We start from the raw sequence: 17,632 nt of genomic DNA, 5'->3' as shown, positions 1-17,632 counted from the left end.
CTTTAGCTTCTGCTTGGTTTGGGCCCTTGGGTCAGGAAATCTAATCCTCTTATAAGTGAACAAGATGCTGTGTGTAGACAAGTTTTCTGAAAGCTACCTTAAAATATCCTCCGTCGTGAAAGGCAAATAAATCACATATTCACATGCACCCAAAAGCGACTTCGAACGCTCGGCTTTGGCCCGGGCACGAAAAACTCATCCTCTTATAATTGCGAAGAAGACACCATGTGCGGACGAGTTTTGTGAAAACTACCTAAAAGAATCTTCCCTCGTGGAACATGCATCTAAAAGGGACTTTTAAGAGAAATTTTTTTCTTTTTTATTCAAAAATCCGTTATTCTATGACACTTTTGTAGCTGCTTCATAAAGAAATTATTATATTTTTTTATGGTTCTGCTTGCATGTCTAGTGACTGTAATATTACTATCAAACGTGACTAGTCAACTATACGATGATGATGATATAAAATAGGAACCAACTTAGAAAGAAATATTTATTCAAAAAAATATTTTTCACGTCACATGGTTCCAACCACATGTCTCCAATGACGACGATAACGCTTTTCACGTCACATAGCCCCAACCAAATTATTGCGGGTCACCGGACTACGAATGCGAAGATGAACGCGAAGGCATCCGAACTAGAACACCTTGGAAGCGCACCCATTTTGCTAGAACTGTTGTGCCAAAGCCCTGGATGATCATCAACTATGCACCCTCCAGGGACAGTGAAACCAGCAACAAATATGATCGTAGCAATCAACACTGTAGCAAATGTGATCGTCGTGTCAAACGAGATGGTTTGAGAGATAGCTGATGGCTATAAATTTCCAATTAATGTATATGGATAACATATTATCAGGTTGTGTCCTTTACGAAAAAGAAGGATACACCTTCGTGCTTATCAACCATGCAAGTAGATGATTGACGGAGTTTGGAGCAGTTTGTGTTTTGTGCCACGGATGATCCAACAACCTATGGGAGGAAAGGGAGATGCATCCTTTTTTTCATGCAAAGGATGCAATAGCGACTACCCATGCAAATCACATTAAGGTTGGAATGTGGGACATGAGAGGGGTTTAAGCCAGTGCCTTTTATCACGTAGTCCATGACTAAACGACACTGGCTAGCTAGATCAAGTACGTGGTGTTAGAGATTTTGGAGGGAAAACTCAAATTTTTCCTTCCCTCCAAATTTTCTAAAGCATTTTTGTAAAGCTTTTAGTCCTATATTGGTTGTATATAACCCCCTTATTATTTCTAACTATAAGTATCCTCTAAGGTAATCCAAAGTTTCTTAGTAGTTTTATATTTCTTATTGGTTTCATAAGTGTCATCTGAAAACAACTAAGGATTTTAAACCTACAACAAAATTTAATTTATCCTAGTGATTTATCGGCTCGAGTGTTTGAGGATTCATATGATTTAGAATAAGATTTTGATCTAGATGAGGAGAAGAAAACATCATAGGATAGTCATTTTCTAATGGCAATGATGAGATCAAGTGTACGATTAACCAAGCCTCAAATTATTTCTATCACTTAAAGAATCTATAATCATTGAACTTTTCAGATTTAAGGGTTAAGGCTTTCTCGGCATCCATTGATGCATGATAGAAAGACAAGAAATTTGATCTAGAATGGATTAATTAGAGCTGCAAGTGAAATTTAAAAACTGTTAGGACTCTCTGTATTATAAAAAGACACAAGAAATCCTAAATAGATATGCAAGTTATCGATCTTAAAATAATAAAAGTACTGATGCAATTTCGGTTATTCAAAATTTAGGATGAATTCAATCGTTGAAATGATTATTCATTATTAAGGTTTTGTGTGGTAAAAAAAATGTCCAGACAGTTCATATATATTTGAATTGAAGAAAAAGAGTTCATGCTCCAAGCATAAAACTCTCTTTCCGTGTCCGTGCGTGTGTTGTGCGTGGACGGGTGCAAGAAATTAATGCTTGTGGTGTGGGGCATCCCAGTCTACAGGAAAATAAATGTTCATTTTGCGTATACGGCGGTTAAGAGCTCGCCATCAGTAAGTGCGGGCCGCGATCCAACTTTGCGGAGGCAAGGTCAAGAGGATGGTATCCTTCACACCTTCATTCCTAACCATCGACCATCAGATCATTCCTATTTTGCTCTAGATCTATGCAGGCATTGAATGATAGAATTTGAAATGCTTTAAGATATATATATATATATATATATATATATATATATATATATATATAACGGATGACCTAATAACCGATGGATACAAAGGAAAGTGTATGTTTCTTTTGTGTAGAGGATACAAGTACGACTCCCCATACAAACCACATCACAGCACGTATGTGCCGATATTAGGATGGTGTTCTGTATAGACTAATGACCCAAAGATTATCCGAGGATAATAATATTTTGCTAATGTTTGGGGATAAAAATATCCTCATAAGCCTTGCAAAAAAAATATTTTCAAAAGTATTGATCTCTAAAAAAAATGTTCTTGTAGCTATAAAGAGTGATCTTCTTAGTGAGAAAAAAAAATCTTATAATTGGAAAGATTTGTAATTTCTTGGAGTTAATATGATAGTTTTGATTAATTTTTAGTCTCATTGAAGTAATTTGAAATGACAGATGTTGATAATTTGATTTATAGTAATGTTATTATCTTATGCTTTATTTGATAATTCTCTCTAATTGGCAAAATATATGAAAAATATTATAGATATTTTTGGTTTTATATTGTTAGTGTTTTATGATTCCCACAGTACATCAAATAGTTCACTTAATATAAAAAAATAATTATTAAAAAAATATAGTGTATCAAAATAATGATTTTAAATTATTGAGCATCGAATTATTTAAGATGAGAGAATTACTGATGACCTTAGACGTTGGGTCAATGATCGTCATGTGAAATGTTCAACCAATGCCTTTGATCAGTGGCCTGCGGCCAAACCACATCAGCCGGGTCAGGTAGGCAGCCATGTCGATAGGCGCGTCGAGTCAATATTTATTTATTTTTTTCTGCACAGATCAAGTCAATGTCCTTATTAGCTGGTTCCTAAAGTTCACGTCAGTAGGTGTCAAGTTAGTGCTTCTTCATTTGTTTTTTGGGGTGCAGGTCAAGTGATCAATGTCTCTTATTAACTGTTCACGGCCAAGCCACAGTAGGCCAGGTATGTGGCGACATTAAAGGCGGGGTGGGTGGGTTAGCTGGCCCGTGGCTTTCAAACATATCAGCAATCAGCACTAAATTTTGGTGCTCGTTGGTTCTCCAAAATCACTTATCCGATTCTAAATTAAGCCGCAAGAACGGAAAGATTATTGCAGAACTTTGATGTATTATCTAATAATTTGTCCTTCCACATCCCATCCCAATGGCTGAGATTTAACGTCTGGGACCCTGGGTTATAATATCTCAACGAATAAAGACCAGTAGTATTGCTATACTTACCGGCCACGCAGCACAGGAGCTTGACTGGGTGCAAATTTAGGTGCTATAGATTACGATGAAATCTTTTCTCTGATTACTAAAATTGACCACCAATGTATTCTGTCCATAGTAGGGGATGGGAACTTTTAGAGGTTAGATGTTAAAAACCTTCATGGTCATTATAAAGAAAACCAAGAGCAGGTTTGATGGCTTTGAAAGCCTGTTATTCTATTTGACAAAAAAAGGCCAATGATTATTAAATGGGCTGAGAAGAAAGATGGATAGTGATGTTAGGCTGAAATTTGAGGATAAAAATATCTCTCGATCTAGTAAAAAAAATATTTTTAAAAACAAAAATCTCTAGAAAAAAAGTTCTTCTAGCCATTTTCTTATCTCATAAAAAGAATTTCTTCTAGTTGGGAATAGTTATATCCCCTTGAGTTACTTTTGTTAGATTTTGATTAATTCTTAATCTTGATTACTTGGTTTGAAATGACTGGTTTTGATAATTTGAATTATATTGATTTGTATTTTCTTATAACATATTTGAGAATCTTGTTTAATAATTACAAAATATATGGAATATATTTGGTATAGTTTATGTTTTAGAAGGCCAGTGATTTATGATTCTCATGATATACCAAGCAAGTTTATCATGGATATCAGGATCTTTAATCACTCGAATATAGTATATCGAAATGATAAATTTAGATCATTAAGGATCAGATTACTTGAGATAAGATCATCAATGGTTTAAAATCACTGTGGTGTTTGATCACCGATTGGCAACTAGAGAGTTTTAAGTCAATGCCTTTTGTTAGGTGGTCCATGGCTAGACCACACCAGTTAGGGTAGGTTGGTGGCAATATTAACCGAGGTCATGTTAGTAGTTGTCAAGTTAACATCCTTCATTAGTTGGTGTTTAGCCAAACCGCACCACGGTGGCTACGTGGCAGTAAGTTAGTGTCCATCTCTTTGATTGGATGATATGTTGGCCATCAATAAGAATAAAGCTCTCCATGATACAACACACTCACTGTAGAGGATTCTGACTCTCCAAAAGTGAACTTTAAAAAGATTTCTTTCTTTCTTTTACCAAAATGAAACTGTTATTTTGTCACATATGTGGAGTAGCCTCCCTAAAATATTATTGTACTTTTTATTGTTTTGCTTGCAAGTGATGCTACTATAATATATCATGGCCATCTTTGACTAGTCAGCCACTCCTAAAGATATTTTGCATGAGTTTGGATCTTTTATGATGCATGTTATGAATATTGATCTCTAAAAATAATATTCTTGAAGCTATAAAGAGTGATATTCTCGTTCAAAAAAAAAATTTCTTATAGTTGGAAAGGTTTATAATTTTTTGGAATTAATTTGATAGTTTTGATTAATTTTTAATCTTACTGGATTAATTTGAAATGACAAATACTGATAATTTGATTTGTATTAATGTTTAGTTTTTTATGCTTTATTTGATAATTTTTTATAGTTGTTGCAAAAAAAAATGAAAAATATCATAGATATTTTTGGTTTTATATTGTTAGTGATTTATGATTCTCAATAGTATATCAAATAGATTAATTATAGATATCCATAATATTTAATAATTATAAAAATATATCAAATATGATGATGTTAAATTATTGAGGACCAAATTATTTAAGATGAGAGGATCACTGATGATCTACGACGTGGGGTCAATGATTGTCACGTGAAAGGTTCAAACCAATGCCTTTGATTACGTGGCCTGTGGACAAACCACATCAGCCAGGGCAAGTAGGAAGCATGTCGATGGTGCCAAGTCAATATTTATTTTTTCTATGAAGGTCAAGTCAATATCCTAATGGGTTTTGCTACGGTGTTTTAAACAATTTTTTATTTTACTATTTATCTATTTTTATCATCAAATTAGACATGAACCATTCAATATAAATCGATAGACATATCTACGTACATAACTGATATGATAAATATTTTAAAATATAAAATTATTTTTATATCATAATTAAATTAATTTTTTTTTGAAAAAATCTTCTTCCATTGAAGATGGAGATGGTATGGATAAGCTACTGAAAGATGGAGGCTAGAAGAAATCACAAACATCGGGGTGGCAGGGTGGTGAAGTATGAGCGTGGGTCGCAAGGGGGTCAAGAGGTCCTGGTGGGCTGCGAGGGTGGGGTGAAGTGGAGCAGCCACCGCAGGGAGGTAGGGTAAGAGCAGAGAAGGCATGGGCAGCAAGGGTGGGGGGGTGGTAGTGGGTTGTGCGGGTGTAGGGGACTGCAAGTGGTGAAGGCGGAGGAGGAAGGGGGTGATGGGCTGAAGTAGTGGAAGAGAAAAAGAGATGAGGAAGCGAGCGACGGTAGTGGGTTAGTGAGCAACGGCGAGTGGAGGAAGATGGGTGGTGGTGAGAAGGAGCTACGAGAAAGAAGAAGAAGAAGAATTAAAAATAATAAAATATATAAAAAAATATAATATAATATTTTGAATATCTTTCATAAAAAATGATTAAAATTAGTAAAATGTTAATTTTAATTGGGTTCATTAAAATTAGCAAAATGATCCACATCAATTTTGGTGATCTTCCTGGATCCTAAGTCATATATTGTATGTGCCCAAAATCAAGTTTAGATCATGTGATGCATATTTTGTACCATAGAGAATTATATGTCACTTGATGGCTGCCACATCATCCATCATAGAGATGGTTAGCTGTCAAATAAGATGTGATAGGTTATATCGAGTTGCATCCTATGCATGGCTTATTGCCTTCAGATGTCTGTCAACCATCCATCTCCTTTATCAGATGACGTGTTGGCCATCGATAAGTATGCAACTCTTTGCAGTACAAAATATATACTATAAAAAATTTTGGCTCCTCAAAAGCGTCTTTTAAGCGATTTTTTTTCTTATTTTAATTTTTTGCTTAAAAAAAATCTATCATTTTGTCATACTTTTAGAGCTTCTTTGCTGGAAAATTATTATATTTTTCATTATTTGGCTTGCATGCGATGCTACTATAATATCATATTCATTGTCATCTTTGACTAGTCAAATGCTTATAATGATATCCGACATGAGCTTGGATTTTCTATGATGCATGTTTTGCACTATAGATGGCCTTGCATATGTGGATGCAAGACATGTGGCCATCTGAAATAGATAGTTGCCATCCATTGCATCATTGTGTCCAACAAGGTGGGTTGAGAGGTAGATGATGGCTATAATTTGCAAGATTTAAGGACTACATGTTACATAAACCTTTCTTCATGCCCATCAATTCCCGGACCATCCTCTTTTTTTTTTGAGATCTATACAAGGAGATGAATGATGAAGTTAGAAGCAGTTTGAGATTTATGTAGTGGATGATCCAATGGTGATAGGTGGGAAGGAGGATTTATCCTTCTTTTGTGCAAAGGATGCAACCGTGACCACACCCATGCAAACAAAGCTGGGATAGGAATTTTGTGGACATGAGAGGGGTTCAGGTAAATGCGTTTTATCAGGTGGTCCATGGCCAAACCACACCAGCCAGCCGGGCAAGTATCAGGCAACATTAGTGGAGGTCAAGTCATTGTCTTTTATTTATTTATTTATTTATTACATATAGATATTATTTTTATTTATTTTTTATTTTTTTATATATACGGACAACCATACTATTTTAACATGAGAATAGTTTAAAAAATCAGAATATAAAAGATCCCCCAGGCATTGCCTTTTATCAGCTGGTTCATGACCAAACCATCCGGGGGTGACATTATCATAGCATATCGATAAGTTACTGCAATTCGATGTGTTCTCACATCGTGTGCTGGTATCAAAATATATGCCATACTAATACTCAGTATGGAATAGTAGCAGTTGAATACCTGTAGATCCGGTGCCAAGGTCACGTCTTCATCATTTAATTCCATCTCAAACCCAGTGCAGCTGTAATCTCTGCTCAGTCAAGTTGAAAAAGAGAGAATTTTTTCTCCTTTATATTTGCAAGAGAGCAAGAGAACAAACATTTATTGCCAGCTCCAAGAAAGCTAATATTTTTAGCACAGAGATAGAAAATTTTACAAGTACGAAATATAAAAACTAATTAAAATATTATTCCCCACGGAATACACAAGCTATTCTTTGGACTTCTGTCAGCCACGCATGCTAACAACTGCTTCTTCAAATGGTTCTGATTTTTACACACCTAGAGCATCGCTAATAGGAAAACGATGGCATAAGTGCCAAATGTGAGAAGAAGAAAAATAATGACATGTCTACTGGGCTGCGAATTATCAGCAAGACGTTTCTTATCATGCAGGTGTATGGTCGGCCAAATACATTGTCTATACCCTTGCCTGATTCTTACTGTTCCCAGCAACCTATAGACGTTATAATTTGCCACCACATGAGCAAAAATAGGGGCTCCCAGAGACGCGATGCATAAAGGAATGCTGATACGCTCGCAGCTGGGAGCCAAGGCTACATATATACCCATTCCGAATGCAGTACACATGCCAGCAAATGCCGCCCACAGACAGAGCATTGCCCAAGAAAGGGCTCGTCTACGACTATGTTTATCAACTATCGACGTTCCAGCAGCATGTGGCTATGATGGAGAAGACCAATGCAAAGGCATCTGAGATTAGGAATACCTTGAAGGTATAGTCTTTTGCTAGAACTGCTGTGCCACGGCCTGGATGATCATCAGCTATGTACCCCCCAGGAAGTGTGAAGCCAGCAGCAAACGTGACCGTGGCAATTAACACCGCTGCGATCCCGAGATTTCTGGCTAAATTCACCTGTCTCCCGATTTCATCGCCCTCGTTGCGGGATGATTTTTCTTTGAACCTATCATTTTTTTTCTGATGGGATGTTTTGAATTTATCATCGCCAGATGGGTTCCCTTTGGCCTTACTGCTGGATGCTTGTTTCCTTGTGGCCTTACTACTGGATGATGGTTTCCCTTTGGCCTGACTGCTGGCTGATGGTTTCCTTTTAGCTTTATTGCCAGATGATTTTTTTTGAACATATCATCGCCGGATGGTTTCTCTTTGGCCTCATCGCTGGATAATTCACCGCTTTCTAAATCATGCAATTCTTGCGGACTGGACCGAGCCTTTATTGAGGCCAAGCAGCTTGCAATGCAAACTTCTGATGAATCCTACAGTACAAGAACAATTTTAGAACACAAAAAGAGAGATCAGTTGAAAGATTGAGAATACTGCATGTTTACTTGACATTAACATGTACATTTCTTATGAGTGAGCATCCCAGACTTGATGATAATATTTATTTATTTATTAAAATTCTGAGTTTTTGGTGTAAAAGGTAAAGTAATTCCGAATCTCTTCGTAATATAAGAGCTAAAAGGCGTCGTCCAGCGAACCAAAATATTGTCAACAACATCAGTGGTTATTGTCGTGAGAAAGCCAAACATGTACAAGGTCGTTAAGAGTTTACCATCCGGAATGGCAGGTCTTCATCCAACTTTTTATAAGCCAAGTCGAGAGGAGTGAATCCATGATGGTTGATAATGTTGGGATATACGCTTTTGTCCCGTAGAAGAAAATGCACGCTCGATTGGTCACTGTTTGTAACAGCTGTGTGTAACGGCGTATTCCCATTGTTATCTTGGTCATTTAACAGCTTCCGGAGATCCGGTCTTTTTGAGATAATTTTCCTGATCAAATCTAATCTTTTCCATTGAAAAGCGACATGAAGAAAATTCTTTCCCTCCTTGTCCAATAATTCATCTGCATTCGGGTAGTGTTCCAAAATCTGATCAACTACAAGAACATTTTCCATTCTAGCTGCAATGTGTATAGGAAATAAGCCATTGGCATCTTCTAGATAGGCTGTAGAGGGATCGTTCTCTAATAATAGCTTCACTATATTATGATCACCATATGAAGCTGCATAATGAAGAGGAGTTCTCCCCAACGAATCGGCATCTTTGGTGAGCATTGGCTTCCAATGCAATAAGTCTCGAGTAATTTCTACCACATAAGTATTATGGAAGGTATCGTGAGTACTTACACAATGTTCATGGTGCTTGCACAAATTAAAAGACACAATACTATATTCCATGCATGTGTGTACTTTGCTAATGTATCTGCTAAGATATTTAGTCAAATGGTAAATTATCACAAAAACACTGGAAATATGAAAATCAAAATTTGTCATTTCTTATTACAAAGGACCTTGTACGTACATGATTACCGACAAAGAAAGTTATCAGCTGGACTTGGACAAGCCTAGGGCAGGAACAGTACAAGCTAAGAAGGGGCCAAGCTCATCCACTCGATGGAGATGTCTTAGCATCCCTCGGCCACATCTGATCCTGCCAACTGCCTAATTTTTGGGCCGATCTTGTATGGTCTATCTTCTTCCCAGTCACCAATTGTGGTTACTGGTTGCTTATTTCCCACTTTCTGGATCTTTTGTGGTTGAGGGAAAGATGCCTATCATGGTTGAGCCTTTCTCTTCTTTGTTTTTTCTTTTTTTAATTACTTTTTAAAGTGATGTAGATTTGTTTTGCTGGATGTGTAAATTTGGTTGCCCCATGAAGGGCATTATCTTGCTTTGTTATAGCCTTTCTTGTTTCTTATTCTGATCATTTCCTAAATAAAATGGTGGTGATTTGGTTACAAATTTCTCAAAAAACAAAAAAAAAGAAAAGAAAAAAAATATAAATATAAATTTGAGTGCTTGGGTACCTGGACTCATGAGAACTGCTGCGTGCAGTGCCGTTTTCTTTTCAGGACCTGCATAAGATGTTGGAGAAGCCTCCTTCCAAAAGGAAAATTTTAGTAAGACTTTGGCTACCTCTAGAGATCTTGACACAATGGCTAGGTAAAGGGGAGACATTTTGAAACGGTTCAGCATGGATGCTAGTTGAGTGTCCTTCTCCATCAATATTGTGGCCACACGCACACGATTATATTTGGCAGCCTCATGCAAAGCATTGTTGTCGTCTATATTCTGGGCTGTCAGCACTCTCCTTGCTTCGATCCCGTCCTCTTTTACGAATCCGATGATGAGGGAGACCATCTTGTCATCCCCAACCCTTGCAGCACAATGCAGCGGAGTGTCAAGCCTTGTATTTGGTGCTGCTAAAAGAGAGATCTCTCTACGACAGATCTCCTTGGCAATCTCCAGATGTCCTCGGCTTGCCGCTATATGGAGGACCGTATTCCCCTCCAGTGTTACTCCAAGGAGGCGAGAGGCATCCTTTTGTGTTGCAGAATCGTCTGGTATTGTCACTGCGAACTCTCCTACTAAAGCCCCAGAAGAAATATCTTTTGGTCGCAGCAATTTATCTAGAATATCTTTGTCTCCTGTTCTTGCTGCTTCAAGTAATTTAGGATTCAGGGTTATGCGTTGTGGTTGGACTTCGCTCCGAGGAACTTCAAGATTGGAATTTGTCTGCACTGTTTCGATGGTCATGCTCTCCTCCTTGGGCATAGTATCTGCAGGTACTCTATAGATTGTTGCTTTAGCCTCCACCGCTTAGATCATATATATATATAGAGAGAGAGAGAGAGAGAGAGAGAGACTTTGCGGCCCAAACTGTAGACTGGGGTTCCTACCTTCTGCTTGGCTTTGGCTCTTGTATTGGGAAATCTCGTCCTTTTATAATCGAACAAGACGCAATGTGTGGGCAAGTTTCGTAGAGGCTGCCTTAGAAATCTTCCATCATGGAAGACAAATAAATCACATATTGTTTTTGGCAAATCAATGAAACCTTATTCACATGCACCCACAAGCGACTTTCCCAATCTCTTGACTGGGGTCCATACCATTTGCTTGGCTTTAGCACTAGCGCTGGGAATCTTGTCATTTTATAGTTAGAAAGGCACAATGTGAATAGTCGAGTTTGTTGATGACTACCTTAAAATATCTTCCCTCATGGAAAACAAATGGACCACATGCTCACATGCACCCAAAAGCGACTTTTAATTCTTGGCTATGGCCCTTGCATAGAAAATCTCGTCCCTTTTATAATTGAAGAAGACACTGGAGACAATTTTTGCGAAAACTTCCATTCAAAAACAGAGTTTTGCTGAAACTCCCTTGAAATGTGTTCCCTCCTAAAAGATGAATAGAACACATATGCACATGCACCCATCAGAGGTTTTTAAGATATTTTTCTTCCTTCTTTTACTTCAGAATATTTGTTATTATGTCATACTTTTACAGCTGCTTCACATAGAAATTATTGTGTTGTTTTACAGTTTCGCTTGCATGTCTGTGACCGTCATCGTTGGTTAGTCATCTTTGGTTAGTCAATGACGATGATGGCATAAAATAAGGAGCTATCTTGCAAAGAAAAAAGGGCGACGATTGCATAGGAACTATATTGGAAGGAAACCATCTTCTTGGGGATGAAAGTGGATCATTATTCGTTCATATCCAAATACATAAAGTAAAAAAGGGTCTACCTTGGAATTCGGCGTAGGGGTGAAAGTGGATCATTATTCGTTCATATCCGGAAAAAAAAAAAAAAAAAGTAGGAAACCATCTTGCATAGAAAAAGGGACGACGAAGAAACAAAGTTCTATCTTAAAATTCGATGTAGGGGGTGAAAGCAACCATCCTTCGTTCACATTCAAATCTATTTAGATATGGATAAAAATTTGAGTATCTGACTTGTTATAACCCGGCCATTTAGGCTTTAAACCCAGCCAAAAGGCCACAAAAGCCCCCCCCCCCCAAACAAAAAAAGAAAAATCAAACGAAGAAGACTCGCGTAGGGAGTCTTCTTCTTCCTCCCGACTGACTTCTAATCGAAGTCGGAAAATGCCTCTCTCCGCCTCTATTTAAAGAGGAGACCACTTCTCCCTCCTTCCCACTAAGAAATCCGAGGCAAAACGGTGAGGATCGTCGGAGTTTTCTCGCAGAAGCCCGTCACCGTGCTCGTCTTGATGTCTCGCCAGAGACGTCATCGGAGCTCGAGGTAAGCCCCGGCTTCCCTTCCTCTCTTCTCTCCCTTCCTTTCTGTGCTTGTGTGCGTGATCGCCGGTGACCGGAGTCGTCGGATTTTGTTAGGAAAGATAACCCCTATTTTTTCTGCTATTTTTCTCGATTTTCTGGCACCAGTGGTCACCGCCGACAGTCGGTTTGGTCCCTCTGGGCCACGGGTTCGTCATTCTCCTGCCGTCGGCCACCGTCGTGCCAGCTGCAGCCCTTGATCGGCCGAACAAGGGGGGACCATACGGTCTCCTGTTTTTGCCCAAGTGAGCCACGAGAAAAAGAAAAAGAAAAGAAAAAAAATAAAAAGAAAAAAAAGGGAAAAAAATAATATAGACTCTCTCTCCTCTCTCTCCCTCTTTTTCTCTCTCTTCTTCTCTCTCTAATTTCTCTTTCTCTCTCTAGTCTCTCTCTCCACTTGGGCCATTTGGGCCTTAAACCCAGCCAAAAGCCCACAAAAGCCCCCCAAAAAAAAAAACAGAACGAAGAAGACTCGCGTAGGGAGTCTTCTTCTTCCTCCCGATCGGTTCCTAATCGGAGTCGGAAAACACCTCCCTCCGGCTCTATTTAAAGGGAAGACCACTTCTCCCTTCTTCCCACTAAGAAATCCTGGGCAAAACGGTGAGGATCGTCGGAGTTTTCTCGTGGAAGTCTGTCATCGTGCTCGCCTTGATTTCTCCCCAGAGACGTCATCGGAGCTCGAGGTAAGCCCCAGCTTCCCTTCTTCTGTTGTCCCCCTTCCTTTCCGTGCCTGTGTGCGTGATCGTCGGTGACCAGAGTCTTCAAATTTTGTTGGGGAAGATAACCCTATTTTTTCTGCTATTTTTCTCGATTTTTCGGTGCTGGTGGTACCGTCGATCGTCGATTTGATCCCTCCGGGCCACGAGTTCATCATTCTCCTACTGCCAGCCACCATCATGCCAGCTACAGCTCTTGATCGATCAAACAAGAGTGGGACCACACGGTCCCCTGTTTTTGGCCAAGTGAGCCACGGGAAGAAGGAAGAAAAGAAAAGAAAAAGAAAAAGAAAAAAAAGAGAAAAAAATAATATAGACTCTCTCCTCTTTCTTCCTCTTTTTCTCTCTCTAATTTCTCTTTCTTTCTCTAGTCTCTCTCCACTTTCTCTCTCTACTTTCTCTCTCTAGATTATTTCTCTCTCCTAAGATCTTTTAAAATTTTGAGAAGAATGATGTTGAATTTAAATGATATTAGTGATGAATTTTGATCTGTGATCGTCGGACGATATACCTCATGAATTTTGATCTGTGATCTGTGATCCATCTTGATCAGATCTAATATTTTTAAGATTTTATTTTTCATGATTTTATTGAATTATTCATATGATAATTTTAGCATGATTTGATCTGATCGATCGAATTTGTTGAATCATATTATTCGAAGAGTCCAAGATGAATTTTTCTCTCTAAAATTTTCTCTCTGTAGAATTTTTTCTCTTTAAAATTGTTCTCTCTCTTAATTGATTTCTCTCTAAAAAGATTAACCAATGAAGAATTTTTTCAAATATTTCTGATCTAATTCTAATGGAGAATTCTGATATATGATTGTCAGACAGCGTGCTGGCACTCATCTTGATCAGATCGGATAATTCTCAATTTGATCATCCATAATCTTGATTTAATCATGACTTGATTACATCATTTTGATTTCACTAATCGAGATGTTGGACTGTGGCACCTAATCAATTTGAATTATACGTCATGAATTCTCTCTCCTCTAATTTTTTTTCTCTACTTGATTGATGAATCCAATAAAAAAATCTCAATCCTATCACTTTGAAAATTTGATTTGATCTGATAGTCAAATTTTGGAACGTTTATGTCTTAATTAGATGTTAATCAGATGAAATTAGATGATTGGACTAATCTGGATAATAGAATATGGGTGTCCATAAATTTTATTTTTCTTAATTATTCATGTCCTTTCTAATTATTGAAATTGATCCTGTATAGGATTGTGGATGTTTGATCATGGGATATCGCGATATGATCTACGAATAAAATTTTTTAAAAAAAATTATAGAATTATTTAGATTTATTAGAATGCATATGAGGTAAGTAATGCTTTATTTTTTTTAGATTTATCGATAAATTATATTATATTTTTTTGACATGATTTGAAACGATGCATGAATTAGATGAATGATATTTTGTTATAAAAATATCATATTTTGATATGTTATGATGAAGTATGATTGAACTTATTGATTTTGTTATGCATTATATTGATTGATTTCGATACCATATGATTATATATTTTTTTATTGAATTAGAATAAAAAATATGATTTATGAAAAACTCTGATATAAAAATAATATGATTTGATAACCTGACTATGTAAAGGATCCCGCCAATGAAGGCATATACATTAGCAATTGATTTATTTTGAGAGTTTATGTCGCTAGCGAGACCAGCGATAAATCGCCAGCGAGACCAACAGTTCCAAAGGACTTTGCTGCTAGATGATTCGTAGCTCATTACCAGATGATACGTAGTGTTATGACCCTGTCATAAAAAAAATATGGTCATAAGTCATGGTTGATGAAAAGAACTTAAGAATAAAAGAAATTAAAATCTTGAAAGAAACTCATAATTTTAAAAAAAAAATGAATTTAGCATGAATTATATTGTATAATTAAAATTGATTTCGAATTGATGAACTCTATATGCTTATTTTCTATAAATAATTATTTACTATTCTGTCTGGTGAAATCTACTGAGAGTGATCATTGCTTACTGGGCTGTCTAGCTCATTACCTCTTAAAAATTAATTTTACAGATGTTGAAAAAATTAAGATGATGCAAGATATGAATGGAAGAGTGATGAGAAGCAGAACCTCCATACTCTTATTTTAGATTAAAAGTCATATTGAATTTGATGTAAGGTCTATTGAACATTGTTGTATTTTTTTTGAGATATTATCTAAAAATTTAGAATGTTATATTTTTGATTTAAATTATTGACTAATTTTTTCGCTGTTGCTTTATGATAGCATGATAAGATGTCTTGCATGCTTGTGGGGAGAGTTCTCTATGAGTATACGGTGGTTGCCATGACCTTCAGCTCAAAATGTTGGATCGGGGGCGTGACACGACTAATAGTCATATCCATCAAAAAGAATAGATGTGAATATAGATAAATAACTATTCAAATATTTTATTTATAGTAGTATTTATGGGCATGCCTTGAACCCATCATTTGATTTGGTCATGTGACATGACTGTATGAATCCTAAAGCGATGTCCTAGAGAGCTATAATTATATAAAAACTTCAATAAAATCAAAATTTATTTAAAATAATAAATGATCAAATATGTCAACTAAATAGATCCATCATAGTCAAATAAATTTGTTCAATATAATTATTCAAATATTTATTGATATCAAAATTTGAACTAACTAATGAACTAATAATTTCAGTACTTGAACTTTATACCAAATTTGACCAATGCTACATATTGTGGACCATCACTTTGGTCTCGATCAACCATGTCCTCGATCGAGATCAAGGACTCGAAGGGCTCGATCCTCAGGGGGTGCAAAAATAGTGAGAGTCCAGCCATGGCCGACCTGAAGGGGCCGGCATGAGAATCCAAACTAAGTGGCCTTCTCCAAAGCTTTTGCCTCCCATGGACCTTGGTCATAGCCGAGGTAGGTGGAGGTTGGCCAATGCCGACCTGAGGGAGATTTCTCATATAAAGTAGCTATCTCAATTGGGAAGGAGATTATCCCCCTCCACGATTAAGGAGAGTCCTTATAAGGAAAGAGATAATCGAGATATCAAATCATGCCCTGAGTGGAAACTAATAGATGGTTTTATATCATAGATGTAGGAGCAATCACAGCCAACATGATTCGCATGCAATATTCAAAAAATGATTAGTCACTGGGGTGTGCATGACTCTAACTCCCCCTTTATAAATAGAAGGGAGCGGAAATTTCAAAGTAAGCTCTCGAAAGATCTCTCTCTTTATTCTCCATCTCTCTACTAACTTAAACATCAGAGGGTTTCTAACAAAAAAATACTCTAGCCAGGGCTTAATTTTTACAGGTTTCATTCCAGCTCTCGGAGTTCTCCACCTCGATGCCTTGATTTCAGCTGAAGATTAGCTCTTCCCATCTCCGCTGAGGAGATCCCATCCGAGAAGACCACCTTCAATCTTAGAAACAGGATTTGGCAGTAAGAGATTGGTGCTAGAGGAAGGACTCCCAAACTTTATTCGGAGATCATTTCGAAAGAGAATGATTCATTTTGAAACCATGAAGGAGAGCATCGAATGCATCTCAATGCTCAAATGGCGCATGGATAAACAACATCCGTCAGAAGGTTGCTGCAGTTGAATCAATCTAAGTAGATCCATCCCCTTAGCCAACACTAGCGGTTTCAAATGAGCAATACAACAGCCTTGTCTAGTGGATGCGAGTCTTATCCATCATGATACAGTAGATGCAGCAAACTATTGTTAGATGTATACCCTAGAAGTCAATTAGGCTGACATATATAAACTTTCTAAGAGCATAATTTTATAATTGAATTATTGAAATCAATAAAATTAGGTTATTTCTTTTATTCATATTGTATAATGTATCCATAAATCATCTAAAAAATTAATAAGATGGTGACACATATTCTTAAGTATTGAAAATTTGAGGCATATGTCATTAATAATTAATTTTTGAATGCTCTTGATCAATGGATAATCATGGAGATAGTAATTGATCTGATCGATGTACAAGTCACTTTTCTTTTAGATAGATGAATCTCGAGTCTACGGTGTGAGAATACTGAAGTGAGAGTACAGGTATTTATTAGAAAATAAAGATATCGAGTGTGACTATTACAAAAAGTCACTTGGATGGCTATCCACTCGTCAGTGACTTGCTTGATGCTACTATATTGTGATTAGCCCTTAGACCTGAGGTGCTTCGACTGTTCACAGTAAAGTTGCTATAGTTTGACTATATATACATTTGATCCCTGCCATATGGATCCTTACAGTGCATATTGGCTATAGTAGATTTATTGTAGGAATAGGATGTGCATCACGATGAAATCTATCATCTTTGGTAAATGAGGAAGATGATTTTATATAATTTATGAGACTGAGTTCAAAAGAACTTGACCAAGACAGTGTGAGTAATGGAAAGAAGTTTCCACATACTTCACATCAGGAACTCAACTCAAATAAATCTTACATATGATAGATGTTATGGTTTGATGAGTAATCCATGA

The 17,632-nt window shown here is 37.0% G+C and overlaps 1 protein-coding gene across 1 annotated transcript; it reads right to left on the bottom strand.

The window, feature by feature from the left end:
- Window positions 1–7,447: 7,447 nt before the first annotated feature.
- LOC105036755 (protein ACCELERATED CELL DEATH 6) lies at window positions 7,448–11,137 on the bottom strand. Its single transcript, XM_073259248.1, is given in 5 exon segments — window positions 7,448–8,009; window positions 8,011–8,259; window positions 8,439–8,572; window positions 8,872–9,407; window positions 10,128–11,137. Coding segments are annotated over 5 exon segments (2,061 nt in total). The 5' UTR covers window positions 10,876–11,137; the 3' UTR covers window positions 7,448–7,615.
- Between the last annotated feature and the right edge of the window lie 6,495 nt (window positions 11,138–17,632).

The sequence above is a fragment of the Elaeis guineensis genome, chromosome 6 (genome assembly GCF_000442705.2).
Source record: "Elaeis guineensis isolate ETL-2024a chromosome 6, EG11, whole genome shotgun sequence".
NCBI classification, from domain to species: Eukaryota; Viridiplantae; Streptophyta; class Magnoliopsida; order Arecales; family Arecaceae; genus Elaeis; species Elaeis guineensis.
The sequence above is the reverse complement of the archived record's forward strand: the minus strand, read 5'-3'. Positions and strand labels throughout refer to the sequence as shown.